This window comes from Petromyzon marinus, chromosome 64 (genome assembly GCF_048934315.1).
Source record: "Petromyzon marinus isolate PM22_M1 ecotype Great Lakes invasive population chromosome 64, UKy_Petmar_22M1.pri1.0, whole genome shotgun sequence".
Lineage (NCBI taxonomy): Eukaryota > Metazoa > Chordata > Hyperoartia > Petromyzontiformes > Petromyzontidae > Petromyzon > Petromyzon marinus.
Window position 1 is genome coordinate 3,904,702 of NC_133730.1, and position 21,393 is coordinate 3,926,094.

General features: G+C 50.1%; 1 protein-coding gene across 1 annotated transcript; it reads left to right on the plus strand.

Annotated features, from left to right (window-relative positions):
- Window positions 1-6,523: 6,523 nt before the first annotated feature.
- On the plus strand, window positions 6,524-20,806 carry LOC116956336 (profilin-1-like). Its single transcript, XM_032977900.2, has 3 exons — window positions 6,524-6,816; window positions 17,728-17,923; window positions 19,684-20,806. The coding sequence occupies exons 1-3, from the start codon at window positions 6,691-6,693 to the stop codon at window positions 19,779-19,781; spliced, it is 420 nt and encodes a 139-aa protein (XP_032833791.1). The 5' UTR covers window positions 6,524-6,690; the 3' UTR covers window positions 19,782-20,806.
- The last annotated feature ends 587 nt before the right edge of the window (window positions 20,807-21,393 follow it).

The following is a 21,393-nucleotide window of genomic DNA, read 5'->3' on the forward strand; positions in this document are numbered from 1 at the left end:
AAATGTCAACCCGGGTCTGCCTTGCTCGGCGACCCTCACCCCCAGCACACCACATCCAGTATACCGCTGGCGACGACTGCGCCGACTCAAGTTTCCGTGCCACTCACCGCAGTCTGCCCCAGCCACACGGAACACATTCGCTGATAGAAAAGAAACGATGCGGTGAACCAAAACCTCTCCGACTTATTTCCTCAATACTTGAGATTGAGGAAGTAAATTGCCACATTGTTGAGGGTTTTGAGGCGGGGGGGGAGGGGGGGGGCCTTTGTAAATTATTTCGCGGTGCCGGTTTTTTGTTGTTGACTCATGGTAATATTTTGCGTATTAATGTGCACACCCGTGTGCTGAGTTTGAGACGGGAAAAGGCGACTTCCATCCGTGGCGGCGCGTCGCTTCCGCTTATTCCCGAAGATGGGCGGCTGCCTTTCCCAGCCTTGACGTGGACAATGTCCTCCTCCTGTACACAACAGGAGGTGTTAATATGTTCAAACACCAAATAGATTTGAAGCTTTCGTGACTGCAGGAATCCATACTCTTTGGTTCTTTCGGTGAAGTCACGTGGGTAGAAAAATAATACATCACGACGTTTCGATCGCAACACAAGCAACCGTCATCAGGTGGGACAACCAGCTGCGGTTGTCCCACCTGATGACGATTGCTTGTGTTGCGATCGAAACGTCGTGATGTATTATTTTTCTACCTATGTGACTTCACCGAATGAACCAAAAATTACCAAATAGATACCTTTTGCAAGGCATCAAGTCTGCATTAATCAAAAACAATTTGTGGCAAAACATGCAAACAAGAAGGTCCCATAGATGTAACTGCTCAACCCGAGCTATTAATACTTTTAAATGTACTATTCGCCTTTTGGTCTATCACTGGTGGTGAGACGAGGCCCTCAAGAAAGCGAGGCCCTCTGGTGTCGGCCAATCGGTTGCAAAGACGATGCCCACATTTGATCAGAGCCACGTGTTTGTGGCCAGGCCGCTTCTGAAAAAAGAGCCACAGTTTCGCTCAGTGGGCCTTACCTGGTAAAATAAAATAAAAAAAATAGTTGAAAAGTAATAGTTTTAAATGTCATAAATCGCGGCCAAACCCGTTGGTGGCACCGCACCTCGCCACTGTTTTCCACCCGTGGTCCCAGATCCCACAACTCCTTGCACAGGAAGAGAGACGCAGTGACCCTCCACAAGATGTGACCTCTGACCGTCTGTCACCATCTCGTGGCGACCACTGCAACGGCACTCGCTCACCCCACCCCCCTCTCTCGATCCCCGCGTTCCATCGAGCGCAGCCAAACTCAAACCCCCACTATCTGTACCACTCCTCGCCAGGTCCTCTCCGGCACTTCTGCATTGCTCATCCCGTCTTGCCTAGCAATTTCTAACATCCCTTTCAAACACCTGTGCTCAAATGGCAACAACTTCTGGGGTTTTTTTGTTTCAATATATATCAGCGGTGTTTTCAGCTATCACTGTTTGCACATTTACCCATAATTGTTTTTTATATTGTTTTTACAAACGCTGATTAGGCGTGACGAAGGCACTCGTTTTAACACGCCATATACAATTTTACATTAGCCAGCAATTAGTTGCTTTGCCCCTGACACTGTAGCCCGTTAAACGGCGTTAATTCTCCCAGGGTTCACAGCAATTAGCACCGTCTAATCGTGGCAGCGATGCCAAAGCCTTCTGCGATGCTTTGAAATACTGGCCACATTTTATGGCAGTAAATAATTGATCATTGACACCGCCTTTGTCAGTCGACTGGATAAGGGTCTTCCCATGCTGTAATCAGTCACAGGGTGACGGGAGGGGGGGGTGTTTTACCAAACTTCACCACGTTTGTCAGTGTACGTTGCGGTGTTCCTGTTTACTGTATACTATAATGGAGGCTTTTTTGGGGGGTTAGATCGCGTAAATACATAAATGTGTCGTTAAACCCGCCACAGCCAACTAGTAAGGTTTGTCGCGTAAACAGGACGTGGCCAATTCGTCACTAGTACAGCACTAGTGTATAGTGTAGTGTATAGTGTAGTGTATAGTGTAGTGTATAGTGTAGTGTACTAGTACAGCACTACACCGGTTGTGTGTTGGAGAGCCAGGCCACAACATTTACAAACTGTTTTTATCTTCTTTGGTTCTTTCGGTAAAGTCACGTAGAATGAGAATAAAATAATAAATTGATAGCGCTGGGTTGTGGCCGAAACGTCGTGAGAATTTTATTGTGTTATTTTATTTTATCAATTTATTATTTTATTCTCATTCTACGTGACTTTACCGAAAGAACCAAAGAAGATGAATCCTTGCAGTCACGAAAGCTTTAAATCGAAATTTACAAACTGAGTACGACGTTTCGCCAGTAATTACAACCAGCTTCATCAGGCGACAGCCAGATTTGTGGAGAAGTCCACCTGTTTTCCGCGACAAACCTTACCAATTGGCTGTGTCGGGTGGTGGCGGGTTTAGCGACACACATTTATATAATTTACGCGATCTAACCCAACAAAAAAAAACCTCCAATGGATGATATTGTTCGCGAAAGCTGACTACTTGTTCAACTTACTATGTATACTGTTGGGTAGACAGAGGCGGGGTTTATTTTCGGACACTTGTAGCTTCGTTTCAAACCTTTTGAATCGAGTGAAGCAAAGGCTGGCACCACTGCCTGCGGCGGAATGATACACACACGACGTAAATAATGCGAATCCGTCCGGCTCGATCTCGCCAGCAATGGCACACTTTGGTTTAATGTTTGACAGCAGTTTACATTTCAAACGCTTGGGAGCAGCAGAGCAATTTGGTGACATCGGAAGTTCAGAGTTCAGCGTGTCGTGGAAACACGGGCCTTCGCTACTCGTGGCGTTTGGAGAGTGTCTGGCAAAGCATATCATGTCGTGTCTTGATTGGCTTGACACACAGCGATCGTAGCTCATGTTTAATTGGGCGATGATTGAGCCGCGATGAGCATTTTTCACCTCCCGTTCGCAACAGAGGGATCACCCTTCAACGTTTCAGGAGAAACTAGCAATCCCAGCGGCAAATGTGACTGTAAAAATGATGGCAGTTTCGGGGGGGGGGGGGGGGGCTGATTGCATGGAAAAACGATGCGTTCGACGTTGGCATGTGGTTCGAAATCCGTTGGCCCAACTTGCAATGTTCACTGGCAAGCCGATACACAACACGAAGGAAGACTTTTATTCATATCAAAGGGTTTTTTTTTGGGTTAGATCGGGTAAGCATAAATGTCGTGTCGTAACCCTCCACCACCCCGACACAGCCAATTAGTAAGGGGATTTGTCACGTAAATAAAACGCGCCCTGTTAGTAACTACTTCAGCCCACCGGTGTGTTGGAGAGTTGAATCCACAACATTTTACAGTTTGACTAGTACGACGTTTCGCTGGTGATTACATCAGCCAGCATCATCGGGCGCTTTCTGGCAAATCCCCCGATCTAATCCAGAAACCTTGATTGAGAATAATATTGGTCGCGAAAGCCTACGTGTTGGAGAAATATATACTCTTTGGTTCTTTCGGTAAAGTCACGTAGATATAAAATAAAATGCGTGTAAGACTCAGGTGTCGTGAAACGCCTCTATATCCACGATCCTATTATCCGCAACTCCTTTTAATATGGGGCCCCAATTGTATCCGCAAATAATGCGACATACCCACAACGTGGATTTATCCCAGCCGCGTTTTGTTTTTTGCGGATAATAGGATCGCTCCCGTGCCCCGATGTGTTTGAAGAAGCTCCCAGTACTCGGAGAGAAACGTCGGACATCGTGCCAAACGATACGTAGCGTCACAACCAGCAAGCGCACACGGAGAGAACTGCACGGTACAACCGCTACGTCCTACACAGCAGCGGTAATGCCACTGTGGGGCATTTACAATGCATGTCAAATAATATGCAAATGTGTGTCATCATGCATTTAGGGCTAATGCGGCAAACAAAACCGTGCAAACGAGAATCATAAAATAAAAAAAATCTTTACGCCCTCCCAGAGTGCAATGGGTACTGCAGATGGGTTGTCTAAGAAGCCCAATGTGTTTTTATTGTTGTTGCGGAGAGACAGATAATATGATGACCTTTTTTTTTGGGGGGGGGGGGGGGGCTTTTAATGTCTTGCAAGAAAAGGAAAATTTAGCAGACAAACACGAAGGTGAAGTGACGGTGAAATGACTCCGTGCGACTACCGGTGTGGCGTAAGAGCAATTTCAGAGCCCTGGGGCTGGACGGAGTGAGGCATGTTGGGGCGTAGACGGTCAATGCACAGTTGTCGATACAGGGTGTTTTAAAAACGATGGACCAGATTTCAAAGCATCTTTTTGAAACACCCTGTTGTATAGTCTTGATTTGAAGTTTTCGTGACTGCACTAATCCATACTCTTTGGTTCTTTCGGTAACGTCACGTAGGTAAAAAAAAATAGATTACGACGCTTCGATCACAACACAAGCAATCGTCTTCAGGTGATTGCTTGTGTTGCGATCGAAACTTCGTAATCTGTTGTTTTCTATCTACGTAACTTGAATTCCTGCAGTCACCAAAGCTTTAAATCGTGACAAGGGACTGTTTGCCGTGCAGTGTGCGTGTTGAACTTCTTTCCCACCGTACGTAGCCAACCGTGCTAATTCAAAGGTGCGTGGGAAGGACAACCAACTATGTGTCTCTGTGCAAGTCTGTGGGTCTCTGTGTGAGTGTCTATGGGTCTCTGTGTGAGTCTGTGGGTCTCTGTGAGTGTCTATGGGTCTCTGTGTGAGTGTCTATGGGTTTCTGTGTGAGTCTGTGTGTCTCTGTGTGAGTGTCTATGGGTCTCTGTGTGAGTGTCTATGGGTCTCTGTGTGAGTGTCTATGGGTCTCTGTGTGAGTGTCTATGGGTCTCTGTGTGAGTCTGTGGGTCTCTGTGTGAGTGTCTATGGGTCTCTGTGTGAGTCTGTGGGTCTCTGTGTGAGTGTCTATGGGTCTCTGTGTGAGTCTGTGGGTCTCTGTGTGAGTGTCTATGGGTCTCTGTGTGAGTGTCTATGGGTCTCTGTGCGAGTGTCTGAGTCTCTGTGTAAGTCTGTGGGTCTCTGTGTGAGTGTCTATGGGTCTCTGTGAGTCTATGGGTCTCTGTGTGAGTGTCGATGGGTCTCTGTGTGAGCCTATGGGTCTCTGTGTGAGTGTCGATGGGTCTCTGTGTGAGTCTATGGGTCTCTGTGTGAATCTGTGGGTCTCTGTGTGAGTCTGTGGGTCTCTGTGTGAGTCTATGGGTCTCTGTGTGAGTCTATGGGTCTCTGTGTGAGTCTGTGGGTCTCTGTGTGAGTCTGTGGGTCGCTGTGTGAGTCTATGGGTCTCTGTGTGAGTCTATGGGTCTCTGTGTGAGTCTGTGGGTCTCTGTGTGAGTCTATGGGCCTCTGTGTGAGTCTATGGGTCTCTGTGTGAGTCTGTGGGTCGCTGTGTGAATCTATGGGTCTCTGTGTGAGTCTATGGGTCTCTGTGTGAGTCTGTGGGTTTCTGTGTGAGTCTATGGGCCTCTGTGTGAGTCTATGGGTCTCTGTGTGAGTCTGTGGGTCTCTGTGTGAGTCTATGGGTCTCTGTGTGAGTCTATGGGTCTCTGTGTGAGTCTGTGGGTCTCTGTGTGAGTCTATGGGTCTCTGTGTGAGTGTCTATGGGTCTCTGTGTGAGTCTGTGGGTCCCTGTGTGAGTCTGTTGGTCTCTGTGTGAGTGTCGATGGGTCTCTGTGTGAGCCTATGGGTCCCTGTGTGAGTCTGTGGGTCTCTGTGTGAGTCTATGGGTCTCTGTGTGAGTCTATGGGTCTCTGTGTGAGTCTGTGGGTCTCTGTGTAAGTCTATGGGTCTCTGTGTGAGTGTCTATGGGTCTCTGTGTGAGTCTATAGGTCTCTGTGTGAGTCTGTTGGTCTCTGTGTGAGTGTCGATGGGTCTCTGTGTGAGCCTATGGGTCCCTGTGTGAGTCTGTGGGTCTCTGTGTGAGTCTGTGGGTCCCTGTGTGAGTCTATGGGTCTCTGTGTGAGTCTGTGGGTCTCTGTGTGAGTCTGTGGGTCTCTGTGTGAGTCTATGGGTCTCTGTGTGAGTCTGTGGGTCTCTGTGTGAGTCTATGGGTCTCTGTGTGAGTCTGTGGGTCTCTGTGTGAGTCTATGGGTCTCTGTGTGAGTCTATGGGTCTCTGTGTGAGTCTATGGGTCTCTGTGTGAGTCTGTTGGTCTCTGTGTGAGTCTATGTACGCATGTTGAACTTCTTTCGCACCGTGCGTAGGCAACCCGTGGTAATCTGAAGGAACATTAGCATAATATATGCACCGAGCCTCGTTAACATAACGGGACCGCGCATAATTATAGCGTTAGGTGAAGCGCCCCGCGGCCAATCGGCGAGTCCCGCGTAATCGCACCCTGCCGCGCTCCTCCCACGAGAGCATCGGGCGGTGCCATTGGCGGTGTGCGCGAGCCAATGGGGTGCCGCGTTTGTGCTCCGCGGGCGTGGCCTGCGGATATATAAAGAAGGGCGGGGACGGCCCCGCCATTTCGCTTTCCCCGCACGCGGCTTACTCTTGTTGCTGCTGCTTCGTCGTCGTTGTTGTAGGGGACGCGGCGCCATCAATTAAAAACAACAGCCAAAAAAAGCAACCCCCCCCTCGCGCGCAGGAAGCCCGACACGCACGCTCGACCGCACAACCCCGCCCGTCAAATCATGTCTTGGGACGGCTACATCGGGAGGCTGATGGTGAGCGGCATGGAGAAGGACGCCGTCATTGTGGGACTGGAATCGAAGACTGTGTGGGCGCATCACCCGGGCAGCTACCTGCGAAACATCACGGTGAGGCGATGCTTCCCCTCTCCCCTCTCCCCTCCCCACGCCACGGGAGAAGATGCCAGGGGGGAGAGAGGGAGATTGGCATCGCAACCCCCTGCCGCCACGGTTAAGCGGAAAGATCGCACGAGGGATGATGCAGTGTGGATGAGTGATTGGGGGGGGGGTTTTTGTGTGTAAGGGGGTGATGGTGGTGGTTGTTGAAGATACGCGGGGTGGTGAGGCGACGCCCAGGGGAGATTAAGAGACGCGGCGAGAGAGATGTGATGGTGTAGGGGTGTGTGGGGTGAGACATTTGACAGGGGTGTGGGGGAGGTGGCGGTGCTTCGGCTACGCCCAGAGGCGCTTCCACCACGGCACGCTGGAGATTGCGGTATCGCCGGGGTTGGGTCTGAGGTGTCTACAATGCGGGGGAAGATGGAGGAGAACGCGGGGGGTGGGGGGGTGGTGGTGTTGGAGATGCATGGGGTGGAGATGGCGGGGGAAGGGATAGATTGCGGAGCGATTAACGTGGGTGGTGGTGAAGTATGGCGGGAAAAGTGGAGATTGCGTTGGTGGGGGGGGGGGCGTGGGAGAGGAGCAAGGAGAACGACATTGGGACGCAAATGTGCAGGAAGATGTAGTAAGGAGTGAGTGGGGGGGGAGGCGATGTGTGGTGGTGGTGGGAGGAGGAGGAAATGGACCCCGGCAATAAATCGACGCCGCCCGCCGCCCCTCGGGGTAGAGACGGCGGCCCCGCCATGACGCGCGGCAGCCTCAGGGCGTAGCTGAGGAGGTTTGCAAGATGAGGTTATCCTCGTCGTCGTCATGATAACAACAATAGTCGTGGTTGTAATTGCTATAGGGCTGCGTTGGGTAGTGGAGACGAGACACGGAGGGCTGGGCCAGAGGGGAATGATCTGGAAGGTGGCAGGATGAGTGCAAGGACGATACGCTGGTGCTGTAGTAGTCGTAGTGTGTGTCTGTGTGTCTGTCTGTGTCTGTCTGTGTCTCTGTGTCTGTGTCTCTCTGTGTCTCTGTGTGCGTCTCTGTGTGTGTCTGTGTGTGCGTCTCTGTGTGTGTCTGTGTACTGTGGGGAGCGGTGGTGTAGCGGTTCGCGCTACGCTGCGCTATGAACCTGGCGACCCGGGTTAGATTCCCGCTCACGGCCAACACCAGTGACGATTTTCTGAACCGGTCCTTGGCCTCCCCTAGGTCGACTCAGCCTCAAATGAGTACCTGGTGCGGTGGATAAAAACATTGCCACTGGGGAGACGAAGGCGGTCGGGCGTGGTGCTGGCCACCCACCCCCTCGTGTGCCGTGCCGGCCTTCATAGGTGCTCGCTAACAGCACTTGCCCCAGCAGTCTGTTAAGGCTATATGGGGGATCTTTGGCTGTGTATGTCTGTGTATGTGTCTGTGTGTGTGCACTAAGCCGGCCTTTATAGGTGATACTCGCTAACAGTGCTTGCCCCCAATAGTTAGAGGCTACACGGGGGATCTTTGCCAAGCCCCACGATAGTGCCGGGGGAGCGGTGGGCCAGTGGTTAGCGCTGCTGCTGCGCTAAGAACTCGGCCACCCCCGCAGTTCGATTCCCGCTCACACGGCCACCACCAACAACCCCTAGGTCGACTCGGCCTCAAATGAGTACCTGGTGTGGTGTGTGTCGTGTAAACATCGCCACGGGAGGAGACAAAGGCGGGCTCGGGCGTGGTTTTAGCACTGCTTGCTAACAGCACTTTCCCCGGCAGTTTATTGAGGCTATACGGGGGTTCTTTGTCTTTGTTACAGGGTGTGTGCGCGCTAAACACTTGTGTGTGTGTCTGAGAATGATTTTTTTTTATTTTCCATTAGATTTACTGGATATTATAACAATATATAACTTAAATTTCGATTTAAAGCTTTCGTGACTGCAGGGATTCATATTCTTGGTTCTTTCGGTAAAGTAACGTAGAAAGGAAAATTAATAAAATAAAACAAATTAAACAATAAAATTCTCACGACGCTTCGATTGCAACACAAGCAATCACTATCAGGTGTGAAAACCAATATAAAATATATAACTTGTCGTTTCATTGTGGGACACGGCCTGAACAGGAGATTTAAACTTTAAACGGTAGTGTGGTTTTGTTTTAAATAAATTTTTAGAACTTCACTTTGGAGTTCTGCCAGCGAGCGATATTGAAATTTCAAGTGTTTCCGATTTATATTCTCTTAACGCATCGAAAAAGAAATGGCAGTTTGTGAGATTTGCCGTTTTCTTTTAACCAGACGAGAACTCTAAAGATACCGAGATAGTGGGGGGGTAGGTGGTTGGTTGGTGTAGTGGGTGTCACCACCACATCTGTGCAAGAAAGACGCTGTGGGTACAATTGTTAACAATCGCTATCGCCGCCGTTAATAAAGTTGGACATCTTTTGGCCTAAAATGATCACGAAGTCATATTCGCCGGGGCCGCCGCTCGACCCCGAACCGTGAACGTTTTGCGAAGGCGCCGATTTTGCATTTCGCTCCCGCCAAAGTGGTTGAGTAACAACTTCCTCCACCGCTGTAGTCGTGGTTACTACTACTACCACCACCACTACTAAATGTTATCACATTACCGTGTTCGGTTTGCACTATGCGTTCCGTAGCACATCGGGAACGAGTGCAGGGAGTGGGGAAACCTCTCATCCAGCTGTGGATTGGTGTCCCTTGACTAGGTTTAGACTGGGTTACCACCCTTGTCTAGGTTTAGACTGGGTTACCACCCTTGGCTAGGTTTAGACTGGGTTGCCACCCTTGGCTAGGTTTATACTGGGTTACCACCCTTGGCTAGGTTTAGACTGGGTTACCACCCTTGGCTAGGTTTAGACTGAGTTACCACCCTTGACTAGGTTTAGACTGGGTTACCACCCTTGACTAGGTTTAGACTAGGTTACCACCCTTGACTAGGTTTAGACTGGGTTACCACCCTTGACTAGGTTTAGACTGGGTTACCACGCTTGGCTAGGATTCGACTGGGTTACCACCCTTGGCTAGGATTCGACTGGGTTACCACCCTTGGCTAGGTTTAGACTGGGTTACCACGCTTGGCTAGGATTCGACTGGGTTACCACCCTTGGCTAGGATTCGACTGGGTTACCACCCTTGGCTAGGTTTAGACTGGGTTGCCACCCTTGGCTAGGATTAGACTGGGTTACCACCCTTGACTAGGTTTAGGCTGGGTTACCACGCTTGGCTAGGTTTAGGCTGGGTTACCACCCTTGACTAGGTCTAGGCTGGGTTACCACCCTTGGCTAGGTTTAGACTGGGTTACCACCCTTGGCTAGGTTTAGACTGGGTTACCACCCTTGGCTAGGATTAGGCTGGGTTACCACCCTTGGCTAGGATTCGATTGGGTTACCACCCTTGGCTAGGTTTAGACTGGGTTACCACCCTTGGCTAGGATTAGACTGGGTTACCACCCTTGGCTAGGATTCGACTGGGTTATTACCTTGGCTAGGTTTAGACTGCGTTACCACCCTTGGCTAGGATTCGACTGGGTTACCACCCTTGGCTAGGTTTAGACTGGGTTACCACCCTTGGCTAGGATTCGACTGGGTTACCACCCTTGGCTAGGTTTAGACTGGGTTACCACCCTTGGCTAGGTTTAGACTGGGTTACCACCCTTGGCTAGGATTAGACTGGGTTACCACTCTTGGCTAGGATTAGACTGGGTTACCACCCTTGGCTAGGTTTAGACTGGGTTACCACCCTTGGCTAGGTTTAGACTGGGTTACCACCCTTGGCTAGGTTTAGACTGGGTTACCACCCTTGACTAGGTTTAGACTGAGTTACCACCCTTGACTAGGTTTAGACTGAGTTACCACCCTTGACTAGGTTTAGACTGGGTTACCACCCTTGACTAGGTTTAGACTGGGTTACCACGCTTGGCTAGGTCTAGACTGGGTTACCACCCTTGGCTAGGTCTAGACTGGGTTACCACCCTTGACTAGGTTTAGGCTGGGTTACCACCCTTGACTAGGTTTACGCTGGGTTACCACCCTTGGCTAGGTTTAGGCTGGGTTACCACCCTTGGCTAGGTTTAGGCTGAGTTACCACCCTTGACTAGGTCTAGGCTGGGTTACCACCCTTGACTAGGTTTAGACTGGGTTACCACGCTTGACTAGGTTTAGACTGGGTTACCACCCTTGACTAGGTTTAGGCTGGGTTACCACCCTTGACTAGGTTTAGGCTGGGTTACCACCCTTGACTAGGTCTAGGCTGGGTTACCACCCTTGACTAGGTTTAGACTGGGTTACCACCCTTGACTAGGTCTAGACTGGGTTACCACCCTTGACTAGGTTTAGGCTGGGTTACCACCCTTGACTAGGTTTAGGCTGGGTTACCACCCTTGGCTAGGTTTAGACTGGGTTACCATCCTTGGCTAGGTTTAGGCTGAGTTACCACCCTTGACTAGGTCTAGGCTTGGTTACCACCCTTGACTAGGTTTAGACTGGGTTACCACGCTTGACTAGGTTTAGACTGGGTTACCACCCTTGACTAGGTTTAGGCTGGGTTACCACCCTTGACTAGGTTTAGGCTGGGTTACCACCCTTGACTAGGTTTAGGCTGGGTTACCACTCTTGACTAGGTCTAGGCTGGGTTACCACCCTTGACTAGGTTTAGGCTGGGTTACCACCCTTGACTAGGTCTAGGCTGGGTTACCACCCTTGACTAGGTTTAGACTGGGTTACCACCCTTGACTAGGTTTAGGCTGGGTTACCACCCTTGACTAGGTCTAGACTGGGTTACCACCCTTGACTAGGTTTAGACTGGGTTACCACGCTTGACTAGGTTTAGACTGGGTTACCACCCTTGACTAGGTTTAGGCTGGGTTACCACCCTTGACTAGGTTTAGGCTGGGTTACCACCCTTGACTAGGTTTAGGCTGGGTTACCACTCTTGACTAGGTCTAGGCTGGGTTACCACCCTTGACTAGGTTTAGGCTGGGTTACCACCCTTGACTAGGTCTAGGCTGGGTTACCACCCTTGACTAGGTTTAGACTGGGTTACCACCCTTGACTAGTAATCTTCGCGAAGATTACAGTCGTGGAGCCAGTATGAGCTAATGCCGGACACTTGGAGAAAAACACAAAGCGAGACGACAAAGAAGGGCCTCCTTGCTTGCATAAGAGACGAGAGGGAGGAGTTGCCGTGCCACACACTGCCACGATACAAATGTTGGTGACCTTCGTCGTTTCAATGCGGCGTGTGAATGCTTTCAGTTAATGCCCTTTTTGTGTTGTTGCAGCGATGGAGTGCGCCCACGCGGTGTTTCTTGCCTCGTGCGACGAATTCGCTTTTGGTGGCGGTTTAGAAATAATGCCGTGTGGTCTCAGTGGTTAACGGTGTATAGTAATAGGTGAGCGAGAGGACAGTTTTCTTTGGTGTCGAGTCCAATTGATGTCTTTGTGATGTGCTCGGTGGGGAAATCTCATAGTGGGGTCTACTCGCGATGTTTTAGGACTTTCGGCCTATCATGTTGTGGGGGGTGTCCGTGGTATATAATATTAAACCCAGTGTGTGCAAGGCTAATAGACTTGCGCGACATCTGCAGTAATGCGGAAGAAGGTGGTGGTCCTTAACTGCGTGGCAAAACTTAACCGCCACTAAATATCCTGGCCACGTATCCCACCTCTAACCTCCCCCTCCTTGAAATGCGTTGTAAATGCCACGGTGGCTAGGAGATGTTAACTACCTCGCCTGGTATGCACGAGGTTGTAGGTTCAATCCCGATCCTGACGCCTGCTGTATATTTGGAGTTTGTGTGGCTCTCCCCGTGATCGCGTGCATTTAGAATCAACAGTCACGCGTTTATATAGAGTAGTTGACTGCTCTCAATTTCCACCCGATAAGCCTCCTCCGTGGGGGGGGGGGGGGCTGTCATTTGTGATGGCCAGGTCGCTTCTGAAAAAGAGCTGTAGAGCTCGGTGGCTTTTTTTACCTGGTAAAATAAAAAAATAGTTTACATGCAGTGTGTGGGGGGGGTGCGGGGGGGGGGCATCTATGCTAGACTTGATGTTGAGTCATGACTGCTGATGCAGGATGTTGCCGCAGGTAGGCTGCGGGGGTGTCATTTGAAAAAGGCATCGTCAACAACTCTTGCGTTGTGTTTAAAGCGTGTTAAGCCCGGTGTGGTAAAGGGGGGGGGGGAGGAGGGGCGGTCTACATTTGCCTATTTATGAGCGTGGGTGATGGCCAGTTTTGCTGTAGCGTGTCGGGTCGGAAGTGGAGGGGTAAAAACCCCCGTTTGTCGATAACACATCAGCAGACGCTTGTCGGTACAAAATCGCCACCTGAATATTTCTACTGGAGGAATCCGATGAGCTACAAACGAGTTATTTGTTTTCTTCACATGGCATCGTCACTGACGAGGAAGCGCACAACTACCTGCATAATTTGTGTGTTGGGGGGGGGTGCAGCTTTTGCAAAAGAGAAGAAACGCACAAGTTGTCCCATTCTTCAGCCATTTCCGCTATCGACTGTTCGCGATCTGGTGCTGCCATGTGTCAGGGCGCGGCTCTGCTCCCCCTCCCCTCCTCATCCCCCTCCCTTCCCCTCCTCATCCCCCTCCCTCCCCCTCCATGTTTGACTACCGAGTGGGCCCCACCCAGAGCGAGAGAGCAGCGACGGCGCACAGGCGTGGTGGCGTGGCCCACGCACGAGAAGAGAAGTCAACCACCCAACCACCACCACACCACCACGCACACGCAGCCTCTGGCCTGCAAAGTCCACGAAGTTGCAGGCACCCCGGAGGCCCTTGAGCTGATGGCTGCGGCCGGCTCGTTCCTTTTTATGAGCTGACCGGATGGCGATGAAAAAAAAAATTTGGGTCGATTTTACGGTCGTCGCGACCGCAAATTCGACCAGAGGCCGTGAATGCGGGTGACTTGACTTAATTTTTTTGGTTAATCGAGCGAACGGAAATTTTTTTCCACAAGGCGCAACCGAAGTTCGGTGTCCGTGACGGGTTCACCGTTGTACGACCGGAACCGATTCCTGAATCGGGTTTGAAACCTGATTCAAGAGCTGCTTGGCTCGCGCAGGGCGCTTCAAGATGAAATGCAACTTAACCTCGTCGTTTAGTTAGAGAGTTGTAATCGACGAGTTAACGTTTTTTGTCTCCTGCCCCCATAAAATTGCCTCCCCGTCGTAGACCACGGCGCCTCTGGGTACGCCACCCCACGCCAGTCTCGGCCGTTCGTGGCGTGGGCCGTTGCCTAGGCCGCATTCGGAGACGGCCAATGGAGCATGAAACGTGCTCGTTCCGAATGTTGGCGATTCCAGTATCTCCAACCCCACCACAACGTTGATTCCCTTTGCGAGCTCGACGGACCCCGCCACGATTCCAAATAAATGGGGGTGGGGGGGGTCTCTGTCCCCCCCCCCCGACGACGCGAGCGTCGTGAAACGGCACGGCCGCTTGCCCCCCCGACACGCAAATCCGTTGCCGCCCGCGTTTCATTTTTACTGCACCTCTGATTGCCCGTGGCTCGCCGCCCCACGGTTACAAGTCTTTGGACCCTCCACTCTTCTTTCTGCCCTCCACCCCCGTGCCTTGCTGTGCTTTGCAGCTGTTGTGCGAGTGGCTTTTTTATAGCGTTAAGTATTAGCGGTTACAGCGAATGGGGGGCGGGGGGGGGGGTAGTTTGAGCGGGAGATGGTGGAAGATTATGCCTCGCCCAGGCGCTGTCGGCGACGCGCCGACGAAGTTGGGGGTGGGGTGGTGTCTTGGCCGCACCTTTTTTTTTTGTCGAGCTGCCACAGTTTTTTTTTGCCGAGGGGTGGGTGTTGGTGTGTTGTGGTTGGGGGGGGGTGGAGTGCGGCTACTACCGTGGCGCAATAATGGTTAGCACTGCACCGGCAAGTGCGGAGGTCGCCAGTAAAACTGTCTGCTGTCCGTGCGCCACTTGAAAATAAGTAGGCCAGTTCTTAATTTTAGGGGTTTTTTGGGTGTTTTGGAACAAACGAGGATTCCGTTGATATTATTTATATGGGGTTCCGTGTGAGATTTGACTACCCCAAAATAGCTGGTCGTGGATACACAGGGCGTGTCTTTTGAAAACGTATACCCAAGATGTTTCTGGTTTTTCCACTCCACGTTTAGAATCGACACGCATTATTAAGACGATACATTTCCATAAGACGTAAATTTCCACAAGCCGCTTTGTTGGACGATCGTTTGTGATTGGCCATGTTGCTTGTGGAAAAGAGCTCCATAGCTCTGTGGGCCTCACCTGGTGATAGAAAATAGTTTGAATGAAGAGGAAAGGGGCCGAGGAGATAAAGAAATGTGGCGGAAGAGAGGAGGGCGTCAAACGGTGTGCTGCATAGCGAGCGGCGGGAAATCCGGTCACAAACCAAATTCCCTTGCCACCGTCCAACCAGCAGCGTAGCAACACGGCTATTGTACACCGCAGTCGATAGGCGGGGGGTCGCGTGTGGTGAGGTCAAGTCTGGGGTTCCTGTCACCTCCAAATGCGTTGGAAGGGTGCCTCCCCCCCCCCCCCCCCTGCAAAATACCATCTCGAGCGGCTCTTGCAGTTTGCTTGAGCCGAGGCCCTTCCGTTCGTAGCGGTGTGTTAGCAAGAAAGTTGCAGGGCCTGCGCCTTTTACTTTATACACAACATACCGATTAGGGTTTTTAAACAACCGATGATTTGCAATTGATTTTTTGGGGTCGGGCCGTATGAATGATCTGACAATGTGTCCCAAAGGGCTATCGATTATTATCCGATACAGCCGCAAAAAAAACAGTAGAAATTTTAACGATGCACCGATTCGGCTCGCTCGCCCGGTTAAGTTAAAAAACGATTCTCACAACCAAATTTAGTGTTTGAAAACGACGGTTTAGTTTCAAACATAAGTCTGACCCATCGGGACAGATTCCCGGACGTCAGAATAGCAATATAGCCTGTGAAGCTTCGAGCTTCATGAATGCAGTGACTGGCCAGTGAATTTGCGAAGAAGTTGAAAATTTATTATGCTTTGAAATTTTGTCGGGAGCAAGACATTTTTGGACATCCAGAGATATCTGAAACTGGCAGTGGTGGAATGCAAGTTGGGTTTCAACACCGCCAAAGAGGGCATATCTAATTTCAGACAATCCAAGGTAGGAGTTCATATAAAAAGGGAGGTTTGGGCAGCTAGCCGAAATTATAAATTGAAACCAAGCTTGTCTTTTAATTCGTGCCTTGTGCACGTTTTACGAAAAAATGTCGTTATTTTACGTGTGGCTTGTTAATTATAAACTAGTAGTGTGAATTTAATAGTCAGTATGGCTTACAAGGGTCGACTTTGCCAAAAAGCATCCGGATGACGATCTGCAGAAAGGAGCAAAGTGCAATTTCTTCTGGAAAGTAAAAAAAAACTCGTGCAATTTATTTAGCCCCCCCCCTCCTCCACCACTCTCTTGCCCTCGACTTCGTTTGAAACAATACATTTCACTTTGAGACTGCCTTTTACTGATGCTTCGATTCAAAGAAGAGTTTGTGAACCGCCGTGGCCTCGCTTGCAAGGCAGCGTTACCTCATTTTGTTTTATCGAAGATTGGCAGCTCGACTCTTACTCTGCGGTTTGAATTTGGTCATTCTTAGGCGGCTAAAGCGGTATCCGGCTTTTTTCCGCCCTCGCTTATTAAATGTTGGTGAGTTATTCCACCACACCCCCCCTCCCTCCAATATTATCAGCTCGGCCAAATGCTGAACTCAGTCATTTTAAATACATAAATTGCCATTTGCAATCGCCGGTGCACTACTATCTCCAGTAACATTACCAAAGTATATTGGTCTCTGTCTTTGTTCGGACGAGTTAATTTTGAAATTTCCGTCGCCGAAATTTTTGTTCACAAAAGTTAATACTGCCCGGAAAAATACGTGTGCACGTGTTTATGAATTTGTGCGTTCATTTAGTTGAACGGTTGAAACCTCCCCAGGATGCCTGGGTGGTGTGAAACGGGTGATGTTAATTAAGTGTCTGAAGTTATTCCCCCCCCCCCCCCATTGCTGGTAAAAAAATGTTGCTGAAGTTTTGTAGAAACACGTTTTAGCGGCATAAGTATGCATTTATGCATGGGCTCTTAATACGGCTTGCGTGCAAATAACAAAAGCAAGAGTTGTTGGCTGGTATAGCTGTGGGGGTGGCCCACGAGTGGAAACTCAAGAGGAGAGAGGGGACATGCCTCGGAGAAAGATCTAGCGACGAAGATCGGTCTCGTGTGTGCGGGAGCCGCGTGTAGAAATTTCGGTTTCCTACCGCGAGATCGCAAGGCATAGAACTACGTATGTATGTTGAACTTGTGTCGCGCACAATACGTAGCCGACCGTGCTAATCGGTGGCGCGCCCGGAGTGGTGGGGGTGGGGACGACGACAAACTCGACGCAAAAAGTAGTTGTAAAGAATTCACTAGTTGCAGGTTGAATGTGTGCAATGCAATTCGAATGAGCTTTCAACATTGTTGCGAAATAAGTCAAGCCCGCTCGTGTGTCTTGCTTGTGATTTACCCCAATGTGGCGATGGGACACCATTTTTTAATGCGGCAGTTCTCATGAGTTCAAAGCCTTTAATTTAATCTCCCACAAGGCGTTTCTTGGGCCGTAAAAATGTACTGTACGACCGGTGTGAAAACCCCCGCGGGGTCAGGTGTGTGAGATAGAGCACGCGTCGGCCGCACTGCTCTCTTAAACCCAGCGAAGAAACCCCAAGTTGCGATTCCCATCCACGTCCAAGGTCAATATCAGAAACCACCGGTCTGCCCTTAACCACCAGCAAACATGCACTCTTCGGTCCAATGAATCTCCCCCCCGCCCCCCTTTCGACTGCCACCGTGTGCGTGTAGGCCTTGGGCCAGGACTTTTGACGAGTGGTGGCGGCTGTGGTTTCTCTTCCCCCCCCCCCTCTCTCTCTGGCGGCAGCCTGCAGAAGTGGCCCTGCTGTCTGCGCCAAACCGTGATGGGTTGCTTACAAACGGCATAACGTTGGCCGGGCGGAAGTGCTCCGTCATCCGCGACCGCCTTGACATAGAAGATGAGCACACCATGGACTTGCGCACCAAGGCCGACGGGCACAGTAGTACGACCTTTAACATCGCCATCGCCAAGTCCTTGCAAAGTAAGTTGCGTTTCTCGCTTTGGTGTCGGTCGCAGTGTGGCGACGCTTAAAAAGGGTGGGGGGGGGGGGGTTTGTCTGCAGGACATCTGTGAAAGAGCTTTATAGCTCATCGGATTACTCTAGTATGAATATTCTGAATTGCTATATTCTCTGGATCATAAGATGCACTCTCCACCCAACCCCACTATTTTAAATAAAACGTTGGGAGGGGGGGGGGTTGGCCCTTCTCCTGTGGTCTTTATCTCTTTGGCCACCACCATTACATGTGATAAGATAGTTGAATACATTTTACTGGCTCGGGGTGCACCGAACACATTTATTGCCGTCATGTGCTTACATCCGCTTCGGCTTGGAACGTATTTTCCGCTTTGACAGGACGCACTTATTTTCTCCAGCGTTCATAGTGGTACTTTTGTCAGTTTATATATTTGCACCCCCGCTTCCACACCACTTAATGGTTTTCATGGAAAAATTACAACCCACCAAAGTTTGGGGTGCACCTCTCTTCCCTCCCCCCCCCCCCCCCGGAGAGGAGCGTCTTATAGTCCGGAAAACACAGCACATTTCCTCGTCCGGCATTGCCCGTGCCCATGCTTTTCCACGTGGTGAGCCGCTTCGTTGAACTATCATTTGTGGCCAGGTTCCACGCCCTTTTGCCCTTGTTTGGGGACTTTGCTGCGGAAGTGTTTAAGACGCCAAGGTTTTATTTCTTTCTGGATCTCGCTGGAGTCTGTGGCCTTTTCCTTGACAGGCTGGTGGGTCGAAAGTGCCTCCTGCCCCCCCCCTTCCTTATTCATGATGGGTGAATATTGGATTTAATCTGACTTGGGGGAAAAAAAGGAAAAGCACTCGACCAGAATTAATTTCAACCCACGGCGGAGAGTTACTTGCGTTCCTCTTTTTCGCTTCTCGTTGCGGCCAGTTAAATGCTTCCTGTAACGGCTGCACGTTCAGAAGTGCCGCACAATCCATGGCTATGTACAACTTCCCTGTTCTTTAACATGTTTGTTTGTGTATTAATTTGCCGAGGAGAGACACCTTTTTGCTTAATTCCACTGCAGGGCTGCCAGCAGATGAGTCATAATAATTTAAATGTATAAAACGCCCTTAAACAATCGTTTTCAGGGTGCTAACCGCTGTCGCCCATCGTGCAGTGGGACCTACTATGTGGGACTACCACCACCCACACCCCCTCCACTCCACCCACACCACCACTCTCACCCACGCCCCCCTCCACCACTCCACCCATTCCCCCTCCACCACTCCACCCACATCCCTTCTCCACCCACGCCCCCACTCCCAAGCGGTGGCCTTTCTCAGCCCCTCGGGCTTGAATAGCCCGTGCTGTATTAAACACAGAGAATAAACACATGGTCCTTGAGCGGTGTTATTGGCTCCGTAAACCTGGTTACTCCCGGTGCAAAGTAGAAGCAACAAAGTTGCGTTGCTTTCGTCTCAAACAATGTGGCATCTATATGTGCTAAGTGTGGGACCCCCACCTGTACCACGAGGGTGTGCCCCCCCCTCTCCCGTGCTGCCTCGGATGTGCCAGATGGGGGGGGGGGGGGGGGGGAAGAATGTTGTCATTTTGTGTTGTCGTTTTTTTCTCCAATCTATAAGAATCATTTGGATGTTACTGGAGTTGCGTGGAGTGTTTTTGACGCGTAGACTTTTTCGAGTGCGGGTATCTTTCCACGTTTTAATATTTTCTAATTCGTTGTCTCCCCCCCCCCCCCCCACGTGTGCCCCCCCCCCCTTAGCTCTGGTAATGGTGGAAGGAAAGGAAGGCATTCACGGAGGGCTTCTCAATAAGACTGCATTCGACGTGGCGGATTACTTGCGGAAAGCTGGGTATTAAGGGCAAAGCCCCCCCCGAGGGGAAGGATGAAATGAAAAAAATGGCAACCTTATCGCCTACTTGTATCGCTAACCCAAACTGGTCAATTGATAAACGAAAAAAAAAACTATATACACACGATATATATACATACAAACACGAGGAGAAAATAAATACAATTTGATAAAAGTGCATTGTCCGTGTGCCCCCCCCCCCCCCCTTACTCCCGCTGTATTTTGCTACACGTCAACCTGCACCGTCGCCAATGCCCCCTGCCGCTGCTCGATTTCGAACGGGTCTGGCCACAGCGCGCGGCAGTTTTGCGTCTCTCTTTAAAAGCAGCGGCGGTGGCGCTTCCTCTGGGGGGGGGGGGAGGGGGGGGGTGTGGTTGGTGGTGGTGGTGGGGGGGGGGGGTTGTTTTTACTAAAAAAAAAATGGGTGGAAAAAAAGTTCTAAAAAATGTAAAAAAAAAACAAATTAGAAAAAAAACTTAAAACAAAAGAAATTGACAAGGCTCGCATCACTTCAAGGCAACAATGCAAAATCAAATGCAATAAACGATTACAGTTCAAACCCTGGTGGTATTGCTCCAATTTTCTTGTGCAGTACTTTGACTCATCCCCTACCCGCCGTGACTTTTAAGAGCTGAGTGGCAAAGTTCCCGCCCCGCCTCCCCCCATTTCGCTTTTGCGGATCGGAATTTAGCTAGCCGTGGCAGAATTGCGGCATCCTGTGGGCTTATTCAGATCTTCCAAAGTTATGCCGTGGTTGCCGAGGTGGAGAGAAACCGGGTTTGTGGAATCGGCTAATGAATCCTGTGGTTTGTGTGTTGTTTTTTTTTAAACACTTTGGTATGTGCGTGCCTAACCTACAATCGTATATTAAAATAAATGTCCACAAACAAATTAATTTGCAGCACAACACGGCATCGAGTTGTCTTCGCACGACGATGAGTTCCTCCAACTTGCCTTGGCATATGCATTCTTTTACATTGGGGTCAAAAGGTTTGCGAGTCATTAATTGCATTAAACCATTTGCTGTATCAATGTTGTGCTTGTATTTTCTTCAGGGCACGTGATGAAGGCTTAACCCCCGTTTTTTGAACCCAGGGAGATGGTTTAAAATCTCAACTCTCTTAATGCCTTATCTCCCTTCCCCTCCTACTCCTTTCTCGGGAGGGCTTTGGGGCTAGAGCGATTGTAAATTTGGAAGAAGAGAACCACGGGACCAATGTTCCGCATGTGGACTGCATTTTTGTTTAGGAGGGCTCCAAGCGGAGTCCTTTGTTCTGGCCGACTTAAGGTTTAGCGCCTTTTTCGTGAGTGGGAAAAAAAACGAATCTGGGGTTTGTCTTTACATATCCACTCAGAGACCACTTGAGTTTTATTGAAACTCGGGGCAAAAATTGTGAAACTGAGCGCGCACACCTACTGCTGAAATTGATGCTGCTGTTGCTGCGTGTAAAGTCGTCTTACATTGCGTGTTGCGTTTTGTTAAAATCCTTTTTGACCCGAGGTGGGGTTGGTTGGGGGCGGCATTTTAACCAATCGCGAAGCAACAAAAGAATCTAAACGGATTGTTAAGCAGAAATCGCAGGTCACGCGTCCACGTACCATTTTTCATTTTGGCTTTC

Coding starts and splice junctions, on each gene's coding strand:
- LOC116956336 (XM_032977900.2), top strand. CDS start 6,691: ATGTCTTGGGACGGCTACATCGGGAGGCTGATGGTGAGCGGCATGGAG. Junction 6,817..17,727: donor GCTACCTGCGAAACATCACG/GTGAGGCGATGC, acceptor CTCTGGCGGCAG/CCTGCAGAAGTGGCCCTGCT. Junction 17,924..19,683: donor CATCGCCAAGTCCTTGCAAA/GTAAGTTGCGTT, acceptor CCCCCCCCTTAG/CTCTGGTAATGGTGGAAGGA.